Below are 26,011 nucleotides of genomic sequence, written 5' to 3'. Positions count from 1 at the left end.
TAGACAGCATCAGCAGGCTCAGAAAGGGATTGGACAGATTCATGGAAAACAGTTCAATAAACAGATAGTAATAAACAGGTCAATAAACATCTAAAAAATTGCCATGGCTTTGAGTCATGAAGGGCACCAATTTTCTACATATCTAGAACCTTAGAATTAAGGTGCTTACACTTGTTGAGAATGATAAAGAGATGCTTGGATTGCTGTTTGGTTAGGTGTGGGGATGAGGGAGGAAGAGAAAGGGGACTGATGTCTGTCTGAACACAGCAATGAGTTCTTTTTCTACCTGAAATCCATAAGGAGGGGAATGACTCTTCCAATGGGGGTCCTTAAAGGAATGGCTCACTAAGAGTGTTACTGAGTTTGAAACTCTACAGCTCTGGCAGTCTCTGAGAATGCTAGATTCTCAAGAATGTCTTCAGAGTCCAGAATTGCACCTAAACCATACCTTATTCCAAGACAGACTGGGACCTTTCTAGGCAATGGAAGGCCCTATTGCAGTAAGAGTGCTCAGCCATGGGAAACCCTATATTCCACCTCCCTGCCCCCAAAAAATAAAAATCTGGGCAGAGTATATGTTGTCTATATTGCTCAATGCATTTTAAAAAGATGTCAGCATTAATTACCAGAATGATGTAGTTGCCAACAAAATAATGCATAAAATGCACAATATTTCCCAACCCTCTTCCATATGCAGGCCATTAATTAATGTCCTTACAGAATGAACCTTGTAAGTAACAATTTAGTCTTGATTCTGGTAAAATATGATTTTGAAAGCAGTGCTCATGGAGAAGCCATGGAGCTGGTAAAATAAACTATACCACATATTTGGTAAAATATGTGGTATAGTTTGGATTGTAGAACACTGTTTTTCCTGCACAGGGTAAGGGAACACTGTTAAAAGTTAGGCTATCTCTACAGAAAAGGCATTGGGATCTTGAGAGGATTTCATTCTCTTTAAAGATGGGTGTCTGATTCAGATAGATGAGCTACTAGAACAGCTACAAATGGGTGAGATAGATTGTGTCTTAAAGAAAGACTGTAATAAAAACAGAAAGTGCAAGTCATATAATGTGCCAGACCATATTGCAGTCTGGCAGAGAAATGGCTCCAGCCAATACTAGCACTATTTGTTTACAAGTTACATTTTCCTCATCTGTTGTTCTCTACCTGCAGAGTGACTTTGCATCTGCTTGAGATTTCAAGGTTATTGAACAAACTTGCCTGTTTCCTGATTGAAATTTCACTTTGATTCTCTCTTCAGCTACTGTATCTTGTTACAATTAATGCTTTGTAACATACCAATGACCATTGATGCTCTGCCTTAAAGAAATTTGAAAGATATTTGAGATATTATAGAAAAATAAACCCTGCAAATTTCTGGTTAGTGACATCTCCCACAAGCAGTGCTGAGGTTTGCCAGTCTTAATTTAGGAAAGTATTTCAGCCTGAGCTTGTATTTGGGCAAGTTCATAAATTTCAAACAAAGTTTTGGAGTGGAAATTGAATATACAATGAGGATAGAGCAGCAAAATTAACATGGCCATTGTGTGCATTCTGCTTGTTTATTCCAAAAAGTTTTAATTGCAAATGTTTATTAAACTATATTCTCTCCTGTACAGGAGATCTTCCAAATGAACTGATACTTCTTGGTCTGTGAATGAGCCCCTTAGGTATCCCAAAGATATATGGTCCTCAGGAGGGAAAATAATATTCAGGATGTATAGCAGCAGTCAACTGATTGCCATGGAAGATCATATAAGTAGAAGGCCTGATGATGTTGAAATTAGATGTTAAATTGTTATGGGAACTTTTTGAGGAAAAGCCTGCACTTACTTTTGGTATTTTTGGTAGGGATCATTGTAGTTGCTTCATGAAATTAATAATTTTTCAAAAAAGGAAAAATACAGAAATTTCGTTTATAAACATTTTTGCCAATTAAAATGAGGCAGAGCAGAGTTTCACCTCTGTGTGTAGATTCATGCTTTGCCCAGTGCACTGTCTGTGCAGAGAAAAAGATTCTGTGAGTGTGACCCCTCCTGTGTGCCCAGACACTGTACCTGCTGCCTTACCAACAGCACAGACACGTCAGTCTGAACACAATATTTTCTTGCTGCACACAGCAAATTCAAGATAGAGAAAAACCTTCTCAATAATGGTGTTAGTCTCTGAAAAAAAAAAAAAAAAAAAGAAAAAGAAAAAATTACCATTAGGAATAATTCCAGTTGCCATTGTTGTTTAGTTACTGTCTTTGTATCACTGCATCCTCTCATCAACTCTATTGCACTGCTGATGCATCCCAAAGTGCTTTGGGTTGATGGTGGCAGTGCCACTGGTGGAAGAGTGTTCCACTGTCAGTGAAATAATGCATAAAGAACTGGAAGCTCCTGGGGATATATTTTCCATTTCAATTTTTATGTTTATTTTCATTCATGAAACCTGGTATAGCTGGTGAGTAATGTGTAAGGTAGGAGTCCCCATTCTCCTGTATTCCAACTTCGTGCTCCATTGCTACTCAGTGGTACTACACAGATATTTTTGAGCAGGGAAAAGAAGGGTGAAACCCTCACCAATCTGTTACAGAAACTCTAGAAGTGTGTGTTGCTGTAGTTAAATGGTGTGTGACTTATGGTCAAATTACACGTGGGTGAATTTTTTTCTTTAAAATGTTTTGTAAGTAATATGTTACAGGCCAATGTAGTTTGGTTTTTATTCTGATTATTTTTATTGAAAGTAGCTTTTCAGGAAAAAAAGGTTTAACTGTAGGTGTCCACCTTGATTTTTGTGTTCTTTGTTGACAACTGCAGAATATGGGTAAATTAAATATTTTCCTGTATATGTGGTTGTCATTTGAAACAATAAGCTTCAGATCTCTGTGGATTGAAGTTCCACCCTGAGATCCATATATGGATAAAAACTTTGTCACTGATTCAGTGTGAGTTTGGACAAAAGCTCATGAGGTTTATTGTAAAGTCTGTCAGCAAGTTGGTTTTGTATTGGATCCATCAAGTATATTTTCAAAATTTGTACCTCCCACTGTTTTAAGTCTTGGTATCTCTGCATATCATGGACTTTGGTGCTTTGTGATTTTTATTATGTACTTTTGCCAGCCTCTTGCATGTTTGCTGGAACTTCCACTGCAAATAGTCCCTTCAGAAAAGTCTGATAACTTCCCATGAAAAATTTAACACAGGTGTTTTAATGAAATGCAGTTTGAAATACCTGGTTTTCTTAACCCTGGCAAAAGAGCCCAAGACAGAGCAGTAAGCACTGATCCCACAGCCAGGTTACCCCTGCCAGCTGCTGTAGCTGTCTCTGTGGTGGTTCCTGCCTCCCAGCACACGAGGAGCAGTGTGCTACTTCAGCCCTAATGAAACCAGGGACATTTGGCTTGCACTGAAAGCTGTGCTAAGTTTACATCACATTTGCCAAGAGCGTGTACACTAAAAATTACTGTGAATCAGTTAACTTGGGCTAACGTGTTACTCTGTGATAAGTTGTGGTAAACCAATTTTCTGGTCTTCTGAATGCTGACTTTAACTTGACTTTGGGTGGTTTTATTTGAGCTGAGGGAGCTCAGTCTCTTGCTGCTTGTTATTAGCTATAGGAGCCAGGGTGAGATCAGTGTTCCATTGTGACAGCAGCACTGCAGCCAGAGGCTTGGGGTGTTATTTCAGTAACTTTATCAGTCTGATTTGACAAATTGATGTAAAATTAAATAGAAACAAACAAACCTACTCCAAACCAAATTAAAAAAAACCCCAAACAAATGAGTAAAAAATCACAAAAGGCTGAGAGTGACTATAGTACTGGTAAGGAAATTATGTTGAGATTGTATTCACTCCCCTTTTCTTCTTTAAAACCTGAGTCTTACAGGACAGTGTTCAGTGGAAAAAGCTTATCCAGCTCTCTCCCTCAATGCATTTTGTTCCAAGAGAAGTTGCCTGTTGCAGAGGGATTTCATGGTACCAGCTCGTTCCCCCTTAGTTTAGGTATTTGAAAACAATCACATTGAAATAGATTTCCCCCATTTCTCTCTCTCTCTGTAACTGTTATATTTGTTACAAGTTCTTCAAGAAATCTGAAAGTAATTTGTTCTTTGACACTTGTGAGAATTTTTAAAAAATGTTGAAGGAAAACTGGTACTGTAAAAGGAAGCAGAAAAACTTGGGCAGTTTGGGACATATGTGACTTTTTTTTTTCCTTTGTCTTTTTCATATTTGGTTAAGAAATGTACTTGTTTAAGAAACAAAGTTGTATAATAAACATATTAGTAATGTTGGAAGTAAGAAATGTTTTCCTAATACATTGGTGGAATTATTCTGGATCAGTTGACTCTTCTGTAAATATACCCTTAAGGTCAGGAGGACCTTTGGTTCCACTGCAGTGCAAATGCCATTTGCATAAGTTCAAATTGTCCAGGTCCAGTTTTCAAACACAACCAACTTTTTGGCAGCATTTCAGAATTTATAGTTGCATAGGATTGGTACTGATATTTGTGGACTCTATTTTTCACACTTCTGTTTCTATTTAGTAGCTCTTTTCATATTTTCTATGAAAGATATAATTGAATATGATTTAATCTTCCTTCTGTATTTTATGGGGTAGTAGAGAGAGTCACTTGCTTTAGCCTCTTGATCGGAAGACAGGAGAGGCTGACTTCATCAACATAGAGCATTTAGAAATGGATTATTTAAAACATATTTTAAATATAAAACCTCCTCTATCTGTAACAAACTGCAGGAAAAGTGTTCTTCATGCAAGAAAGTTTGGCTTTCAAGTGGAGCCCACTTTTGCCCTTTTTGATTTAGTGGTGGGGAAAAAAAATATCTAAAATTATTTTTGAGGCTACAGAAAGGCTTTTTTCTGAAGAGTAGCAGGAGATGCTTTTCTCCTAGATGGACAGTGTGCTGATCAGTCAGTGGCATTTCAGCCTGGGAACAAGGAGGATTCTCCTTCTTGACCAGAATGGGGGCCAAGGATCTGCAGAGCATCCTGTGGAGCTCCATGCTGTTTTCTGCTCAGCACAAGGCACTGATCAACATCCCCACAATGGTGATTCACTTTGAGTTACTCATTTAGTAAAGCTTCAACTGCTTTATAAATTAAGGCAGACATTATCATTTTTGAGAAATCTAACAATAACAGCCTACCAGATTCCAGAGAATAATAGCAATGACCAACTGTGCAGGTCAGAGGGGCTGTGAGTGTGCATTCGTGAGGACTTCGGCTCTCCTTTGAGAATTTCAGACAGAAGCTTCTATTAAAGTGCAAAGTATTGTTATTATCTTTGTCCTTTATACATATTTAAATAGTACATGATAATCATCTCTGTGAACTCTTAACTATTCATAAAGGTGGCTGTCAGTTAGAGGCCTGAACCAGTACTCCAGATCCAAATACTTAAAATGATAGATCATGTTGTAACCTTCTGAGAATTATTCATAACCTTTGTGTAGGAGGAGTTTCCTTTTAGGAGACAGGCTTTGCAGATGATTAGTTAGTGGGGAATTTAATTGTTCTGTTGGGGTAATGATATCCCAGAATGGTGGAGAAATTTTGCCAGTTTAAAGTAATTTTTGTAGATTTACCCACAGGAAGAGCAAGAGGCAGAGGATGATGAAGGTAGAGGGTTCAACCACTTTCCATCCTTCTTGGTGTAGCATTTTCTGATCCATTTCTGGTCCTCCATGGCACAGGGAGTCCCTACAACCCACGTTAGAGCTTCAGCTACCTGCCCCCAAAGAAAGGTTAAAGTAGTATATGAAATTAAAGTTGTATAGAGACAGGTTTGCTCTGAACCATGACATTTTGAGAACTTGATACGTGTATTTTGCAACTCAGTACTCAGAACAACTACCTAATTAGCACAAAAATTTAGGTTGGAGCCTTCAGGTGGAGTGTAATGGAATGTAAATTTTAAACCACAAAATTTTCAGTCTCTATGGACTTCCCAAATACCTTCCTCTTGGGCTGCTGGATGTTCTTTGGCCACTTCTTCTCTTTGACTTGAACCAGAATTTACTGAATCTAAAAAAACCAAATCCAAACACACCTTTCTCACTAAAAATTGAATCAGAAAACTCATATATTGACAATCCATGCAAGAAGTGTCTGCCTTGGGCTGCTGCTGGCCAGCTGTGAGCTCAAAGCACCAGCAGCCCCAGGAGAAAGGAGCAGAGCAGAGACCAGACAGGTGGGGAGCACCTTCCCTTTCACAGGAGCATCATGCAGGACTGTGGGGTCTTGGCACATCTTCCCAAGGGTTTTCCAAAGTTGGAGCTTTGCCTGTTTCACTGATGGCCTCATCCCCTCTGGAGCTCATCAGGTCTTGGAAAGAGCAGCCTGGGCATCCATGCTCTGATGGGCTGCTGTCCTTCCTGGAGAATTCCACTCTTCCTGATTGAGGGAGATACTGTACTCCTTCCTCTAGTTTATTTTACCCTCTTGGTATGCAGAGTATTCTTTGTTAATCTTCCTTATTTATTTGAATGTTAATTGGTCCTTGTTAATTTGGTTTTCTGTGCTGGAAGCCAAGGTCAACAATGAGTCCTTCCACATTAGCTCTTTGTGTGATTGCAAGGTAGTGCAATGCACCTTGGAAAAAAGTAGAAAGAAGCCTTTCCTCTGTTTTTAATGTAACCTTTGTGTCAGGTAGGGGTTTCGAGGTTGAAAGGGAGAGAGAAAATGTATGTTCAGCGCAGGCTGAAGGAGTCCTATTGATAGAAAGGGACCGTTAAATTAAAAGACAGTTGTTTTGAAAGCAAAATATCACTTGACCCCGAAGAGACAGGCAATTGCAGCCCTGGGGTTAGGTATAACAACAGAGCTGGATTTGCTGTGGGAATGCAAACAGCAGGCCTGGAAACAGATTTAGTTTTTTTCTGTCGCTTCATTGTTTGCATATGCAACTTTCAAACTGCTGTTTTTGTTGCTCCAAGTTCTCTTCTGCGAACACCCTTCTTTTGGGCTGGAATGGCCATTTTATGAGATAAAAGTAAGAATTTTTGTCTAAAACAGATTCTGTTCCATGGGGCAAAACAAACAGAGCTATCATAACACTTTAAATAGTAATCAAATATGTTTTTCTGTTTGCATTCAAAAAGGTGGAAAGGTAACTTGACAAGATGAAAGAAGAAACCAGATTTGTGTACCCCCCTTTCTCAGTAACAGGTATAGAGTTTTAGAGAAGACTTCAAGGCAAAAAGAAAAAAGCATAGAATATACTGTTATGGTGTTATTTTTGTCTTTCATTTTTATGACAACTTATTTGTACTTAAAGGAATCTTTCCAAAGAGTTAAGAAGCATCATTAAATAAAGACTGTGAAATGTGCAATATGGCTTATTTATTTAAATGTTAATTGGTCCAACGAACACTTCTAATTAGCTCTATATTTGCTTAGCAAAAAGTTTTACAAATTCCAATTGTGAAAAGCAGCTATTTTGAGCTGGTAAGCATGTTGCAGAATCAGCTATGATTTTTCTATAGTTCTCAGCCCTTGAAGGCACAATTTAATTTTTCATGTATGCATACTAGCAACGGTAAACACTTGCGAGTGTAAAGAACCTTCTTTAATTAGCTGCACAACAATTAAAGGATTCACAAACTAAATTGAACCCTGTCTCTGTGCTTACTAGCTGAATTCTACCACCTGTCACAACAGCACTTTGTTCAATCTGTTATGCAAAATCATTATAGCAATATAGCTGAGGAAAAAAAAAGAGAAAACAGCAATTATTTCTTACTTTTCTCTTGAATGGGTTATTTTGGGTTATACTGATGTCAGCTTCATTGAAGCTAACCTTTTGAAATCTGTAACAGCATAATACTTATATGGCAGGCTTAGAATAGCTAGGAGAATATTTTGTTTTACCCTTTTAAGAGCAAGTGAGGCACATCCTGAGAGTACGGTACTTTCTCTGATCATTTGGAGGAAAAAAAACTCACCAAAAACTGTGCTAACTCCTGCAGCAGCCTGTTATTGCTCTTTGTCAGACAAAAAAATGACCAACATCTAATAGTACAAAATTCTCTTTTGTTATTAAAGCTTGCATGCCAATATGAAATCTAGTTTTAAAACCCACTGGTTTTCTAAAGTGGAAAGAGCTGCACTTTTAGCTTACCTGTTGTGGCTTCTGACGTATGTGATTATTCTTCAGTAGCACATAATTATAATCTATAAAATATTGGACTTAATTGTGTGCTAACTTTATTTTTCCCTCAAGGAGAAGTGGTTAAAAATGAAGAAGTTTGCATCTTTACAGAAGAGCCTCACCTCTCAATTAGATTGCACTCTTCTCTGGAGGGAGCCCAGAGGAGCAGGGGCACCAGGACACCAGGGGTCCTGATTTGCACCCCCATTTACTCCTCCTGTACCTCCCTGTACAGGAGTCAGGCTCTGACAGCTCCTGGACACCTGGCTTGGGGCGTGCAAAGCTTCAGGCACCATTTCACCCCTCTGCTGCCTGCAGAGGTGAGCACCTGGTTGCCCCCTGCTCACTCCTCTTCCTACTCATTCTGTGCTGGGCGGAATTGGAGGGCACAGGAGGAAGGTGGAAACTTATGAAAGGCCAGCTGGGGAGGAGGTGTGCTTGGGGCAAGAGGGTGAAAGCCCTTGGGTGACCTGCCCTGCTGCTCCTCGCCCAGCTCTTTGCAGGGACAGTGATCCACCCTCAGCACCCCAGGGCTTGTGGTGCTGCTGAGCATTCCCAGTGAAGCAGCAGTGTGTTCTCTCTGTGTAAGGACTGTGGGGAGTGAGGAAGACCTGTTTAGGTTTCTCTTTATTCTGCAGTGACAGCTGACAGGAATGTGCACCTCGCTGCCAGCTCTCCTGCAGGAGAGGCACAGGTACAGTTCTGTGTGCTCACCAGAGCTGAGGAGCTGAAAGCAAAGCTGCCTGCTGACAGCTTCCTGAAATCATATCAATAACATATTGTTAGCTCTGCTGATTGAAGCTAAAAGAGTCTGCTGTTGGATAAAGGATACGTGATACGGGCATTTCATAAGCTAGGGATATAAATGAATAACTCTGCTCATTCACAATGCTTACACTTTTTACAGTATAATTTTTATACTATTGTCATTTTTCAATATTTTTGAAAAACACAGAATGAGAACAAAGAAGTTGTTTAATAACACTGTGAATTTGGCTTTTTTCTAAAATAGTCAGTCAGAAAATAAAATTCAACAAAAATTGGGAAAAGACTTCTCTTTTCGTTACTTAAAAAATTAGAAAAAATAAAGCTGCAAGGAAGTCAAATACTTTGATTAAACTTGACTTAAATTCTCAGATAATTTTGCACTGAAGTATGATGAGCCACAATTTGCTCTATACATCTACTTCTTTCTTTCTCACATCAAATAAGAATAGTTAGCCTATTCTGAAGTATAAAACTAAGGAGATGAAAATCCTTTTAATTAGAAAGAGATATAATGATCTCCACATTCATAAGTATAGGTGCAAGGGGCTGGAATTCAGAAAAATGAGTTTCTGCTTGGGCAACAGGAGCAATGCCCAAACAGGGATTTTGTGTGGGAACTCCGGACTGCTCTCAGCTCTGGAGATTTGGGATTCAGTCCTGTAGGAAGAGAATCTCTCTGATGCTCCTGTTGTAAGTAGTGGGAGCCCAGTCACTGCCTCCCATGGCCAGGGGCTTGAACCTGAGCCACCAAACCTTTCTCCCCACTTTTGTCTGGCTTTGTGTTTTGCTGGAGTCACCTGCATTCACACTGGTTTGCAGAGTGTGGATTAACATTGAGTGAAGCTTTACACTGGAGAAAGTGAACACAAACTGCTCATTTGCACAGGCTTTTCAAGAGGCTTGGAATAGTTTCAGTGAGAGTTTGTGGTGTTTTTGTGTGTGTTGTGTTGAAATCTTGCAGTGAAGCAGTCCCTGTTAGTCCTTGGTCCTTCTGATAACAACTGTAGCTGCTCTCAGCTCACTGTGGGGCTGGAGGCTCCTGGGATGCTGTCAGTCACTCAAAGGAGTTTGGTCAGAGCTGTTTGTGGCCAGAGCTGGCTGCTAAGGATATATTACACTCAGCAGAGTCCATCTCCCACCTGACTTTGCAACCGTAATTGAACTTGCCAGGGTTTGTCATCCTGGGATTGCATTTATCAGACTTTCTTTGTCAGCTTTGTTACCACTCACCTATCACCATGAGAGGCTGTCTTTTCAGCCAAGGGCCTGCAATGTTGCAATTAACATCAAAATTATTTCAAGGATTTTTATCCTGCAGGTAGCTTTAGAATGTTATTATATTTTTACAGTATTCCTTCTCCCCTGCTTCATCTATCTGCCATGTGTCTGCCAGGTTTTCAGTGCCTTTCTGTTAATGATCAAAGCTACTGTGCCCACATGAAACAGGGGTACCTAAGCAGCAGTTGGTGCCCAGCTTGTTGGGTCTTGAGGGCCATTGCACTTAAAGATGAGTCCTGTTTCACCACAGTCAGTGCTCACATCTCTGCTTCCATGGAGAGAGAGGGGATTCCCTTTCCTGTACCTGATCCGTCAGGGCAAAGGGAGGAGATTCTCTGTTCCCTTCAGGGGCTGCACAAAAGTCCCATCTTTGCAAAGCCAAGAGCACTGCAAAGATGGGACCTTTTCTTGTGCTCACTGGTGTGACACCATTGTTATTCCTTTGGCTTAACTGCAAAACTGTGACAACTATTTGGTACCACCATTCAGAGGAAAAGGCAGAATAATCTCGCTGCAACAGGTAGAGAGGATTTAAAATCAGGGAAAATACAGGGAAATACCCTGAGTCAGTTACTTTTGGTATAGATGCTCCTGTTTGGGGTTGTCTTCCTCCCTCTGAAAGAGCAGTGTGGTGTATTTCTTTTTGCTCCTCTAAAAGAACATAGGATAAAGAGTTTGTTTTCTGGAAATTCCTCAGGGTGGGTGTCTGAGCAGCACAGAGACTGCTAACCACACCCTGGTAAGCCCAAGCCACTTGTATCAGTGGGAAAACAGCTCAGAAGGTCCACGTTGGCCTTAGAGTTCCCAGCTCTGCTCTTGTGCTCATGACAGTGATCAATTGATAAAGTTGAAGGGCAGAAGCAGTGGTGTATGAGTAAGAATATGGGCAGAACAGAACACCAATGCAATAAAGGGGATTTGTGTTTTCTTCTGCTTCATTTTACTTGGTATTAATTAGGTACATTTTTTCATGCCTTAGTCTGTGTGATATTTCCTCATCTATCTTTTCCACTTAATTCTTTAACGAGTTTTTTCTTTCTGCTTTTTGGGAGACCACAAACACAAGGGGTATTCTGTGAAATGTTTGCTCTATTTTCCAGCATTAACCTGCTTCTAGTGTCCCTGCCTATTTCAACTGCATCTTTTACTCCATCTCATTTCACTCAAACTTTAAGGCTTTCTCAGCTTTATTCTTTTTTTCCTTTTTCCCCCTGGAAATTAGTATTAAATTAATATGATGAGTAATAACTCATGAAAGCCACTTGTATCTAAGAATCACTACGACCATCTAAATTTTGTGTGGTATTTTTTGTCACCAAGTCTATGTGTTATAGGGAGAAGAAGAATCAGTTGGATTGAGGGAAGAAAGAAGATAGAATTTGGAGATAGAAAGTATTAACAGCCAAGAATCTCTGTTATTAAAAAACAAAAAAATCTAGCATTTTAAACAAATAAAAAAAATTTATGCTGACAGGTTTGCCATGAGTTAAAAAACTCTGTCTATTCAGCAGTCAATTATGTTTGATAAAGGAAAGCTATCTGGCATACTGGACTACGCAATGGGAGTCAAGAGTTCTGGATGCTGTCCCTGGCTTCTTTACAGAGGATGAGCCATCTATTTAAGTCAAGATACATGGCAAGCTTTTTCCTAAATGAGATGTGGAAATGATCAGTTTGGAATACTTATTTCTACAGTGCTGAAATTCTGAAAAAACCTTGGTCCCTTTATGCTCTTTGGGAGCACAGAAATTGGGCAAGTTCTGAATTTCTACCTGTTTCCACTTCCATTGTATTAAGATGTTGGGTGTTTCTGTACCCAGCAAAGAAACATTTAGCAAAGGTGTTCCTCTCCTCTCTGATTGATCACAGTGTGCTTTGGGGTTCCATGTGCTGGAGGCCTTTAGGGAATGCTGGGGCAGGAGCTGCTGGGGGGAAACGAGGAGCTCTTTCCACATCTGTAGTGTGGCCCTTTATGCTTTTCATGGGGGTGACTTTTTATTTTTAATATTGTTTTTTTCCTAAATATACTGACCTTGAAGAATGCAGCAATTGATCTTTTCATTCTCTCTATATTTCTTCCTCTCTTTTGTTCCCCATTTAGAATTATTGGGAGTAAAATAAATGCAGTTGTATTATATATGTACTTTAGGGGTATGTATTATCACATATGTTCTCTTTCATGTGCAACAGGTTACACAAGATTTAATATAATAATCTTTCCTTTTTATAAAAACATTCTCTTAGGCACGTAGTTTCTGTCTTGATGTCATCACAGGTAGCCCATATGCTTAGTGATGCATTGTTTTGTCTACAGTCTAACTCAATAGCATGCAATTTGGAGCATCCTTAATTATCCTACAAACCATTTTGTGATAATGAAACCAAATATGGTGTAGACTTGGCTGACATCTCTGTGATATTACTTGGCATACCAAATATTTCTGTTTCAAATATAAATTGGTTACTGCTTCTTCAAAATATGCATTCTATTAATTAAATCTATACTTGAGACATCATCCCCCCACCTCCCAAGCTGTTATAAGTATTCTCTCTCTCCTTGTTCTGTATGCAGATAGGGTTGGTATAGGCTGTCTAATTTGACAAAAAATAGGCTAACCTTGGGGTCTTTCAGTCCTACAACCACAGTTGAGTGTGCAGAGTCTTTCCATATAACTAGGTCTTTTGTTCCACTAGAGCAAATGACTTAATTTGTTAGAGAGCTTTTTTTTTTTTAAAAGGTTTAACTGTAACAGTCTTTACCTAATAGACCTGGGATTGCAGGGAGGTGATTAATGTGAATTAAAGGATCTCTGTGACACAGGACTAAAGGACAAAATTACGGTGCTGTTGTTGTTGGCAATCCCACTCGTGCAATTTAATTCCTCCCTAAACCAGATTCCCAACATTTTGCATAAAGTTAAAGGAAAGGTCCAACTGGACCACATACTTTTCAAAAGTCTCTCTATTCAGGGATGTTCTGTTTATGCATTTTCCCGGGCAATGAGTGTCTTTGTCCCTTGAAATCCATCTATTTATTGCAGTGACACCTACTGCTGAGAGAGCTGATCCGCAGCAGGCTCGGATCCTGTTAAACTTGGCCAACAAGCACTTTGTGACTCAACCAGCAGATGTTTCTGTGGCTCAGGTCAAAGGCAACTTATGGACCCAGGTTTTTTTGCTTTGCTCCTTGCATTAAGTGCCAGGAAAGTCAACACTAGGTACAGACAGCTGACCTGACCAGTAGCAGGAGGAACTGAACCAGGCCCCTGAGGATCTGCAAAGACCAAAGCATTAGTCTGTTGAGCCACTGTGCTGGCTACAGTCCAGCAGTTTCAGACAACTGACTATCTGATTGCATGCCTGGGTTTTAGTAATGATTTCACATACTTATTTGATGATTTGTATCCAAGCTTATGCTTCTGACAGGTGCCCTTGCGAACAAAATCTCGCTGGGCTATCACATATGAATATTTCACAGTCAATCATACTTTGATCTCTGGGACATATGTGCATTTGACATTATATTTAGCTGTGCACAAAATCTAAGTCTAAGCCTTTGTGAAATGAAAAAAAAAATCATCAACCCATCATTACAGTTTTGGATTTAAGTTGTTTCAAACTGTGCTTTGAGTTCTGTGGTCTTAACTCTTCTCTATTGATCTCTTTGTAATTGGTTCAGGGGGCCTGATCCTCCTGTCCTCACCCAGCTGAAATGCTTGGCCTTTTATTTGGAACTTTCCTGTGTGAGGAATGCAGGATTAATAGGGTCAACATTATGTATCTTTTAATGTTATATAATGGGTTAGAGCATTGCAGACTTCCAGAGCAGTGCAGTGTCCTCAGATGAGAATAGGAGATTCAGAGCCCTTTCCATGCTGTAAAAATGACAAAAAAATGAAATAATAAATATGCTTTGTAGAGTCTTCCAGGCATATTATTATTTTATTTGTACTCTGTGATGGTAAAGTGGTTCATTAAAAGCTTAATTTTAAGGTTTCTTCAATCTGATGTGGATGCCAGTTAGATTAATTAAAGTGAATGATCAGATAGGAGCTACAGGAAATTGATCAAATTGGAGAGGGTTTAATCAGTTGTATACATTCCAAATTACATGAAAATAACAAATTTACTTTAAAAAATGCTGTTTCTAAAGTAACAGAAGCTTTAGTTTAATGAAGCATTCCACAAATAAGGCTCCAATATGAATTTTGGTATCACTCTTTTCTTTACTTTTGCCATCAAAAGATCACTAGGAAAAAAAAGTAAAATGAGAATCAATGTTTATAAGCTAAGAAATAATGATCCCAGATGCAACCAGTGCCTGGAAAAAAAAATCATGATTTTTTTTTTTTATTTTTTAATCTACTGAACTTTCAGTAGCAATTATTTATCCTTCTCCTCTTTGGATCTGACTTCTTAAGTATATGCAAGTGAAATAGAATAAATAAGGAGGAAAACAGATTTTGCTAAGTCACATGCAAAGTAGCAATAAATCAAACAGCTTGTCTGCATTCTTCTAATCTTTCTATTCTAATCTGTGAGTGAGATTTATAAATGACCTCTCCTCTCCTCTGTGCTCATCTTCCTAGATTGTGATCACAAACGGTTCACAGTCCTCCACTCCATGGGTGCTACCAACCAAAGACTGCTCTGGTGATTTATCTTCCACTGATCAGTTATCAGTCCCAAAGGCTGTGCTAACTAGAAAGTACCCTGCAGATGTAACAGGTATTTTAGAAAGCTACTCTCTTCCCAGCCCACAGCAAAGGCAGTACAGCCTCAGCAAACCATTTTCTGTCTGCTAATGACTTTTGAAACTTCAAAATCCCTCTGCTAACCCTTCTTTAAGACATAAAAACTGTTGTGGAATGAGTTGGCTCTGTTGTTACTAAAGGAGTACTTTGTTTTGGAATCAATAAGCAGCTTGTTTAAATATCAGCACTACAAAGCAGCCACAGTTTTGTCAAATGCCTTCCCGGCTGCCCCCTGCGTGGTGCCGGTGCTGGAGGATGGGTGATGGAGTGGGGCTGTGGGATGGAGCCTCCTGGGCTGTGGGATGGGGCTGCCACAGAACCTCCTGGGCTGTGGGATGGGGCAGCCCTGGAGCCTCCTTGGGTATGGGATGGGGCAGCCCTGGGATCTCCTGGGATGTGGGATGGAGCAGCCCTGGAGCCTTCTGGGATGGGGCAGCTCTGGAACCTCCTGGGATGTGGGATGGAGCCTCCTGGACTGTGGATGGGGCAGCCCTGGAGCCTTCTGGAGCTGTGGATGAGGCAGCCCTGGAGTCTCTTGGGGATGTGGATGGGGCAGCCCTGCTCCCCCAGAGCTCTGGGCAGGCTGTGCTCTGCTCCTGCTCCAAACCAGCTCTCTCCAGCAGGAGCTGCGAGATACACGTGCTCTGCAATGCCCACAAAGCCTAAATGTGCTAATGTCACTAATGGTGATAGCCAATTACCAAGCTGGCCTTAATAATGTTTAAATAAAAACAAATAGATAGGGCACATTACCTGTAGGCCAACTTTCTTTTTTTAAAGACATCCTGTTATATTCCAGAAACCATATATTTTCCTGATATAATTATATTATACCCCAAGGAACAGGACACCTACTTAACAAAAACTCCTATGAAGTCGATGCAATTACTCTATTTTACATAAGTAAAATGAGAATAGAATCTGGCCTAATGTTTATTTCATTTTATCAGACTGGATAATACTGTCCTGGTGGCATTAAATACAGCTGATCTCTCCCCTCCCCTTCCGTGCACACATGTTTTTGTTAAAATCCAACTATTTACATCTATGTGTCTTAGTATTGCCTACAAATCAGTCAAAGAAGAGTAGGTCATTTATCCTGCCCTACTGTTTATATATTAATCATCTGGCAAATAAACTGCTCAGTATCCTACCCACCTCAGTAATATTTGTGATGTAATTTGTTTGGATGCCCAAATGTCACCAGCGTTGATTGTAAGAGATGAAAAAAATGTACTTGCTCAGCACACCAAGCTCTGGGCTAAAATGTAAGCATGAAATCTCTGGTTTATTTTTGTAATAATGTTTACAGCTGTTTAATGACCCTGAAAGGGTTCACTAGTCTGGTGTTCTGTATTTCTTAACAGGAGTGTATTATGCTTATAACAGCTTTAGTTCAACTGTTTCTGCTGCAACAATAAGAACAATATTTAATAAAAATTCAATATATATTCTGATCTCAGCAATACCTGTTTACGAGTTGCTAAGAACTGAAGCAGTCTGTATTGGAGTATTTAGAATTTGCCAGTGGACCACAAGATAATGTAGATGTATGTGAATTTTTCTAGCTGGAAAGATAAATACCAGGTCTATATTCTGAAAGCATAAGTAAGAGTGTGTGTAGCTCTAACTGCTCAGAGGATCAGGGCCAGAGCGAGCTTGTCGTTTAAACACGTGAGCTTGTAAAGCATTACTTTGCTTACTGAACTGTAAATCTTTTAACTAACCTAATCTAAGCTATAATAACAGCACAACAGTGGCTTTAAAATGACTGTTTTCTCTACAGCACTGAAGAGGGGAGAGCTTCAGTGTGTGTGTGTGTCCAGCAGGAATGAACAGGTGTAAATAAGAGCTGAATTTGGTCCATCTGTTTACAAAGATAACAGGTGTGTGTCTGCACATATGTGTCTGTATACAGATATTCATGTGCCTGCATATGTTTACATGTGTGCCCAGGCATAGATTTATCTTTAAATTCTCTCATCCTGCTTGCCATATTTTTTTCTCTGTTTCCAGCAAGAGGAAGCTCAGCTTCTCGTATTACATTAATGTAGTTGTGATGACAGGCATTTCTGGTGTCATAATTGGTTTTAAATTCCAGTAATCCATTTCAAATAGTTAAATAAAATCTGTGTGTTCAATTGAAATGGCTAAAGCCAGAACTTTCGCTATTGATATCACAGGAAATAGTCTTGAGGGCAAAAATGTGAGTGAAATCAAAATAACTATTAGTATCATCAAAGGGACTTGAATGTCTCACTGTACCTTTATGTAGGAGATGAGAGAGAGTATTTTATAGTATCTGTATCCCACAGTGAGTTTCATAAGCTGAGCTCCTCCTCAGAGGAACAGGATCCTGCACGCTGGGCACAGTTTGTGGCCAGATGGCCTTGGATGGTCGGTGTGCTGCCTCCCAGAGGTGCTGCTGCCCTGCCCAGTGCAGAGAGAACCCAGCTGGGTGTAGCCTGTGTCTGCAGCGGGGTTGGTTTGGGGCTTTTTGGCCACAGCAACTCACCTGGGCAAGAGCTGAGGGTTTCTTTAGGTTGGAAAGGGCAGCCTGTGACTGCTGATCCCAACATGCTCCAGTGCGGTGCCTTGTCTTGAGAGACACTGTCTTTACCCAACATTTGAGACAATTAAAGGTCAGAAATCTACTAAATAAACTTCAACAAATATATTTTGAATTCTTTAACAATCTCAAATTTGATTTGCGGTTCATTTTGTAAACATTTGTTAACTACAGAGAACATTGTGCTTCTGTTCCCAGCACGAGAGATGGCAAAACATTCTGTGCCTTCCTTATATGAGAGATCAGGATCATGAAAATAATGTGATAGACTATATATTTCACAATTGAAAGCTAGAGGTTTTCCCTGCATGGAGCATCAAAGTAGCACTTATTAATGGACTTTTCCAGATTTTTTATTTTTGTATACCTTGATACCAAGGTGAGTACCATGAACTGCAGGGGCCTCAGTGGGGAATGAAAGCCCCTTGCTCCACCTGGGGTAACCCTCTCTGGCCACAGATCTAGACAGGGATGATGGATAAAGAGGGAGAATGAAATTGCTAATTCTTTTTTTTTTTTTTTTGAGAAATTAGGAAAATTAGATTGAGTTATCTAATTCATAGTGGAATGATGGATGAGGCTGTGTTTTGTTTCTGTCTTGCATGTGGATACAAGATGAGATTTTGGTAGGTTTTGCTGTGAAAGGGCTAAAGAATACCAGGAGTGAAAGCTGAACAGTAGCAAGGTCCCTGTGTTCAGAAAAGCTGAAACTGGGCATGGCAGGAGGAGAAATTCACAGGGCAGTACTTTCAGTGCCATGGTTATGCTTTGCAATGAAACCAGGTTGGAGTGAGGAAAAGAGGAGACAATTCAGAGCCAGAGGGAGGAGCAGGCCTGCAAGAAGCAGGGGCAGACGAGGGGGAGATGCAGTTTAAGTGAAGAATACATCTTGAGATGGTGGTGGCTGGACCCCAGGAACTGCACTGCTGATCAGAGTGGGTGGCATTCAGAGCTGGTTGTTGCTCACTAAGCACAGGCTTTGCTGACCTTTCTGCATATTTAATAAAAAATGTAAAACATTTGCCATGCCTAAAGATCCATGTGGGGGGGTTAGGTTCCCCTGACTTAATCCAAAATTATTAGTCTTTAAATGAGAAATTATGGATTTGGTATTCCTCTAAACGATTTTTTTCTTGTTCTCTCAATATTCTACATTAAATATTTCTGTATGATTTTGGAAGACAGAAAATAGCAAAAAGGAAAAATTGGAAAACTTGCCATGTTCCAGCTACAACTGCTGTTACTTTATTAAAGTTATATTTGAAAAAGAAGCACAGAATAACTAAACCTCAACCACAACTCCCCTCCCCAATCCAAATAACCATACATTTGAACTGATGCTTAGGGTTAAACATCAGAATTAATAAATTCCACTGGGATCTGTCAGCATTTCCAAACTTCGATAGAGCATAAAATGCTAAAATTAACTACCCAAACCTCTCTGAGCATGTAAAAGCACCGGGTCCTATTGAGATCAACTAAAAAAAAAAAAAAATTAGACTGTAGTTTTGAAGCTGTTATGGAATAATGACAATTCACAAAGACCTTTCTAAACATTCTTCAATGTTTGTGTGCGTCAGCACATGCTATGCATTTCTGGAATTGTCACATTCTTGTTTGCCAGCATGCCTTGTTTAAGCATGGTGGGGAGAAATAACACTCCTGGATATGTGGAATCCAGACAAAAAGTAGATTCAGGTTTTGGGGTTTCTCTTGTGTTGTTATTTGTGAGAGTATTTGTTATTTTTTTAAGAAGCACATAGGCAAATATTTAAAATCTCGGTTAACTTCAGGTGATGGCAGACCTAAGGACCACAAGTATTCAGTTGTTTAATTAATCCTTTTGAACATGAATTTGGTTTGTTCCAAAAGTTAAGAAAACTTTCAAAAATTTAAAAAAAAGTGGTTTGTGTGTACCCACATTTTGAATGATTGTGGTCTGCTGCACAGAAAACTTGAATGGAAATTAAGAATTTTCCTTGTTTGCTACATGGCCTTGGGTGAACACCTGGCTTAATTATGTTCTCCTACTCTCTACTTTTGGAAAACAGGCGCTGCAAGCTAAATTTAAGTGGATTTCTTTTATAGACTTAACTTCTTTATATTTTTATGAATAACAACATTGACAGCAGGCAAATAATGGGCCCCCAATATGTGACCCAAATCAGACTGTTAAATTTTGAAAAATATCTGTTATGTCTATGGGCAATATTAGGTAGCTCTTTTTCTTTTTTAATACATGTGAATATAACTCTTTCCTGTACTTACAAGATCTGCATTGTGTCACAACCTCAGTCATCTGCCAGGAGCAAAGAGGTCTCCCCTCAAAGACCTCCCATACTTTGTTTTTAGGCCCTGATCCTGCAAATACTTAATCATGTGTGGAACTTTGCTTTCAAGAGTCACCCTTTGAAGTCTACTGGACTGCTCCCACAAGCACAATTACATGCATTTTAAGTGTGTGCCAGATCTGGACCTTGAATTGTCTATCAAGTGGCCACTGTGTAGCTGTGTGAGGAGTGGAGTCCACCCAGGCTGTGCCTGGAGCCTTTGTGGAAGACACAGGGAAAAAATGCTTTTGGCTAAAGACAAAGAGAGGGGTGACCAAATTAAATTTTTAAGAACCTATAGGATTCAGTGGTTTTGAGAGTGAATAAAGTGTCAAATCACGCCACTGAACAACAAAAATCTTAATTGTAGTCTAATATAATCTTATGGCATCATATAGTTTATGAATTAGTTATGAGAAACTTTATATTTTTAACAGAATTTTATAGATACGTTATATCTGTATAGAGTAGAGAAGTGGCAAGGATGGATTATTGTGGACAATTATGCAGACCAGAACAGAGCACTTGTGTTTTACAAACAGCTCTGAATTCTAATTTCCTGCAATATACATAGCGCAGCTACAATTTGTAGTCATTACTGTGTATTAGGAAAGTTATTAGAATTCTTAAACTTGTTGAGGCTTTCCACAACACCTTTCCCAGATTTTAATTGGTTTTATCTAGTTCCATAAGAGAGCTCTTTAAAACAAATCAAAGTGTCTTAAATCACATGTATCACCCATCGAAAGACTTCCAGAGATATTCCTTCTGTAATCTGGAAAGTTTTCCTAGGAACAGAAATCTGAAGGTTCTCAACTATGAATTAAAAGACTTGGCAGAAGATCATTTATGTGCCTTTTGATGGGCTCAGTTTCAAAATGACAAAATAACAATGTTTTGTAACAGAAGGGTTAAATCTTAATCTCAGAGGTTTACAAAGCTGCTAGTCGCAGTCTCCTTAAAATTTAATATACCTCGTTAATGCTTACTTGCAAACACTGAAGGATTTTTATGATTATAATCATGTGTTACAGCACCTAGTACTGTTTCTAAGCAGCATACTAATCAGCTTAATGAGATATTACTGCACTTTTTGTTGACTAAAGCAAAATCCCTTTTATTGTTCTAAAGCTTGTCCTTTATTTTTTCCCAAAACATTATCTTGTTTTATTGTACACCAGTAAATATCATACCATCGGTTTTTTGTCAAATCATAAAACTATCTTTCTCATTGTAGAATGTGTAATATATTGAATATGCTTAATGGAACTGAAAGTTACAAATGGATTTCTATTTTGGGGTTTTTTTGCTGGCTTTTTAAATGAAAATGGGAGAGATGCCTAAGATTTCTTTTTTTATAGATTTAGAAATGCAGACAGGTGCATTTTCACAAGAAGGACAAGGGAGGTGGTAAATGCCTTTGCCCCTTCTGTAATAATTAGATTTTGAAATTGTCGCATATTTTAAAATAGTAATGAATATTTTTTGGTACACATGCAGAATGAGTACATGTATGATCAAAACTGTCTAGCACAGTTGGCACTTAATACACTTTTAATTGTTTTTACACTAATTCCTTTGCATTATTATGAGTAGGTAAAACATAAAATGCAAATTGTACGGCAGTGATTCAATGCTTGTAGCTCTTTCACAGTCTGAATCTAAAATATCTTCTGATTTTCAGAGATGGAGGAAGCTAGTTTGTGCCTTGGTGTTTCTTCAGCTGTGCCAGAAGCTGACGCCCATCTCAACAGCACCATACTCAATGGGCAATATTCAATGAGTCAGAAGCTGCACCAGATCACTTCCCAGCTCAGCCATGCCTTCCCAGAGCTCCAGAGCAGGCAGAATCCCGAGGAGAAGGCGTCAGTGCCACTAGAAGACAAAAGTCACATGTCCATAGCAAACCAGCCCATCAGCAGCCAGATGGCCCTGCTGGCGAACCAGCTCAACAGAGAGGTGGACACCAGCTTGAACGGGCGTGTGGATCTGCAGCAGTTCCTCAATGGGCAGAACCTGGGCATTATGTCTCAGATGAGCGACATCGAGGATGATGCCAGGAAGAACAGGAAGTACCCCTGTCCCCTGTGCGGGAAACGCTTCCGCTTCAACAGCATCCTCTCGCTGCACATGAGAACCCACACTGGAGAGAAACCCTTCAAGTGCCCCTACTGTGACCACAGGGCAGCTCAGAAAGGCAACCTGAAGATACACCTGCGTACTCACAAGCTTGGGAACCTTGGCAAAGGTCGTGGAAGGGTCCGAGAAGAGAACAGACTTTTGCATGAGCTGGAGGAGAGAGCGATTCTTCGGGACAAGCAGATGAAGAGCAGCCTCCTGCAGCCACGGCCCGATGTGAAAACACAGCAGCACACCCAGCCCATGCCGCTCGCAAACTGCAACTTGTCTGTGCCACCTAATCACAACACACCTGATACTTCAAACCCTGTTCCCTCTCCAAAGCCAGCCAGCGTCCAGGAAGAGGTTGTCGCTCAGACAGCCGGGTTCAGATGCACGTTTTGCAAAGGCAAGTTTAAGAAGCGAGAAGAGCTGGACAGGCACATAAGGATCCTACACAAGCCTTACAAGTGCACTCTGTGTGACTTTGCTGCCTCGCAGGAGGAGGAGCTCATCAGCCACGTGGAGAAGGCTCACATAACTGCAGAGTCAGCACAGGGCCAGGGCTCCAACGGGAATGGGGAACAATCCACCAATGAGTTTCGCTGCGAGGTGTGTGGCCAAGTGTTTAGCCAAGCCTGGTTCCTAAAAGGCCACATGAGAAAGCACAAGGATTCCTTTGAACACTGCTGTCAGATCTGCGGGAGGCGATTCAAAGAGCCTTGGTTTCTTAAAAACCACATGAAAGTTCACCTGAATAAGTTATCTGTAAAGAACAAATCTCCTAATGATCCTGAAGTACCTGTCTCCATCAGCAGCATGTCCCAGGAAGCTCATGCAAACTTGTATTCAAGATATCTGTCATGTTTGCAGAGTGGCTTTCTTCCCCCTGACAAGGCGAGGTTGAGCGAACAAAATCAGATCTACAACAAAGGAGACATGCCCATGAAAGAGAAGGAAGTCTTGGGCAAGCTCCTTTCCCCCATTTCTGGCATTGGCCACGGCATTGCTGAGGGGGACAAACATTCTTTATTGGGCTGTCTCAATCTGGTGCCTCCTCTGAAATCCAGCTGTATAGAAAGGTTACAAGCTGCCGCCAAAGCAGCAGAGATGGATCCAGTAAACAGCTATCAGGCCTGGCAGCTTATGGCAAGGGGAATGGCCATGGAACATGGCTTTTTGTCTAAAGAGCAGCAGATACAGCGCAGCCACGAAGACACTTTGGCAAATGCCGGAGTTATGTTTGATAAGGAGAAGCGGGAGTATGTGTTAGTAGGAGCAGATGGCTCTAAGCAGAAAATGCCTGCTGATTTGGTTCACAGCACTAAAATGGGCAATCAGAGAGACTTGCCAAGCAAACTAGACCCTTTAGAAGGCAGTAGAGATTTTTTGTCACATGGTATGAACCAGGGACTCGATTACAACTTACAAAGTCATGGAAACATAAAAGAAAAGCCAACTGAATGCCCGGACTGCGGCAGGGTTTTTAGAACATACCACCAAGTGGTCGTTCACTCCAGGGTCCACAAAAGAGACAGGAAAGGAGAAGATGAAATAATTCAAGGTAGTCTCGATGAGCGGCGTGGGTCTGGAAGTGATCAAGAGTCTCAGTCTGTCAGCAGGTCGACAACACCAGGGTCCTCTAACATTACTGAAGAAAGTGGAGTAGGTGGGGGTCTCTCGCAGACAGGGAGTGCTCAGGAGGACAGCCCTCATCCTTCCTCACCCTCCTCTTCAGGTACGATAACTTCTTCTTCCCTCTCTGCACTGAAAGCTTCATAGCTCTATTTGGAATCATGGCAGTAAAGTAGTTTATGCATTCTCTTGTCAGGTTGTTTCCTACAGTCCACAGGGATGTGCTGTTATTTGCCAGAACATCTGTGTTTGGGTTCCTGCAATGCCTTTGAGGTTAATTCTCTGCTCACCCTTCTCCCCTGCAAGGGCAGCAGGTTTCCCAGCCTTTCAGCTGACACCTTCCCACCCTGCAGGGTCTGAGCAGCCACCAATGGCTGTGCCTCTTCCAGGGCCTCTCCCTCCAGGTTTTGGAAGGTGGTTTTGTGGTTTTCTCCTCCTCTTCTATTCATGGTGTCTCTCTTGCAGATCCTGCCCTATTCTCCACGTAAAAGGGTGAGGAAGGATGCCTTCTTTGAGCTGTAGTTAATAAACTGCATGTTGGCTCCCCTCTCTGATTGCCCTCCTTCTGACAGCCATGTCAGTTCCTTAGCTATGTCCTTGTACCTGGCCACTGGACTGATTAAAAAAGAGATTCAGAAATACAAATTACTAACCTTCTGACAATCTTCTAACTTATGTGCAGATTTTAACTTGTATGAAGCCTTCTGCTTAATTCACACCCGTTTGAAAGTACGAGAAAAAACAGAAGTCAGACTGAAACATTTTAATTGTATTATATGTCATATTAACTTGCTGTGCATAAAATAGCAAAGCAGATAATATTTCATTGGAGATCTCTATAAAATATTGAGCTTCCTGGTACAATTTTTAAAGTTACTAGCCTATGACTGCTGAAATAAAATCTCCAAGTAATAACAGGTAAGATTTCTGGTCTCATGTATATTTCCAAAGTCACTTACTAATGGATAGTAAATTGAAAGTTATATCTTCAGCCCTTTATAAAGAAAGCACCTCACTAATACTGTAATCATTCTGCAAGCCTAACAACAGAGGAAATCATGCCATAACAAATACTCTGTTACTAATGGCAACATTGATTTCTGCAATCAGCCATTAAGTCTAGAAAATGAAAGACAGTTTGAGGTACCTTAAGGCATTACATTGCCCACTGTTAAAGAGCTGGTAGCAGGCTGTTGAGGGTAATTCTTTTTAGCTTTTTTCCCCCCAGTTTCGATAAATATTTTAGTATTGGAGGCAATTCACTGTTACAGTTATTAAGTATATGCCAGTTTACTTTTGTTGTTCTTGCCATGCTCCAGTATACTCTACTTCTGAGGCCAAATTAATATAAAAATAGTGTTAGTTTGCTGGCTTATTGCAAACCAGTAAAGAAATTGTTAAGACACATAAATCTGCACTCCACATTCCACAGATTCCTATAGTACTTAATGCTGTTTAAACACCCATGAAACACAGTCTACCCTTAGAGTCATAGCCTTGTTTGCAATTTATTACTGGGGAGACGCATTAGAAAATTCTATGTAGGAACAAGGCTAACAGGCAAGAGCTAATTTCATACTATATATAGTTGTTGAGATTTTTTTAAGAGGATTGAAAATATGTCAGGATGAAGAAGATTATTTTTCTGACTTTCACTTTAAAAAATCCTACACATTGTTGGGGGAGGGAGAATACTCTTTATTAAAAAATTGTCACTTCTGTTTTGCAAAGCCATAGAGCAATTAGAAAGAAAAGATCCTGAAATTTTTCAAATTCTGTCTGAAGCCTTTCAGGGCTGTCAGGAAATGTTTTGAAAAACAGAGCCCCAGTGTCTTCTGAGTGAGGTTGAACTGATAGAGATTGAAGAGGATTTGAAACAATGCATGTGAAAGTTGCTGTGTTTTGAGTGCCCTGAAAACTTTAATTCTAAGCGTTCTGGTTCGTTAAATGTATTATTGTGGGAAGTTTTTCCTGTCCTCAGAGGCAAAAAGCCCTGCAGTGTTGTTCTTTCTGTGACCACTAATTTAAAATTATTTTTAACTTGAACTACCATTTATTTTTTTTTTTTTTTTCACACCTGATGCATTTATATCAAAGCATGTGAAAATGAAAGCAAAATATGTGTGGTAACAGTTGCTGGAAGCATGTTTGTTTTTACTGAAGAAAATAAGACCTTTTATTTTGATATCTGATTGTCTCCTATAGTTACTAGTAAATGTAAGTAGGCTCTCAGTGTCATACATCCTATCAGGGCTAGTGTGTGGGCTTTTATAACTTTTTAATCAGATGAAAGGATGAAAGTATTACATTTTAACAGAAAAAAAATCTAAGTATTGTTTAGTACTTGAAAGTTAAATTTTATTGTCATCTTGCTGTTGGAACTGTTCATCACTATGGACTGCAT

The 26,011-nt window shown here is 40.0% G+C and overlaps 1 protein-coding gene across 2 annotated transcripts in view; it reads left to right on the top strand.

The window, feature by feature from the left end:
* ZNF536 (zinc finger protein 536) overlaps positions 1–26,011 on the top strand; it is a 331,239-nt gene that overhangs the window by 126,534 nt on the left and 178,694 nt on the right. Inside the window, exon 6 of one of the 2 annotated variants that reach the window (XR_009419374.1) lies at positions 7,107–7,337. Coding sequence is in view for 1 of the 2 variants with exons in the window: in XM_059481763.1 (XP_059337746.1) it covers positions 21,541–23,710 (2,170 nt within the window). In the remaining variant the exon portion in view is untranslated. Of the gene's footprint in view, positions 1–7,106; positions 7,338–21,538; positions 23,711–26,011 lie in introns of those variants that run through there. The other variant, XM_059481763.1, reaches the window with a different exon arrangement.

The sequence above is a fragment of the Ammospiza nelsoni genome, chromosome 13 (genome assembly GCF_027579445.1).
Source record: "Ammospiza nelsoni isolate bAmmNel1 chromosome 13, bAmmNel1.pri, whole genome shotgun sequence".
NCBI classification, from domain to species: Eukaryota; Metazoa; Chordata; class Aves; order Passeriformes; family Passerellidae; genus Ammospiza; species Ammospiza nelsoni.
The sequence above is the reverse complement of the archived record's forward strand: the minus strand, read 5'-3'. Positions and strand labels throughout refer to the sequence as shown.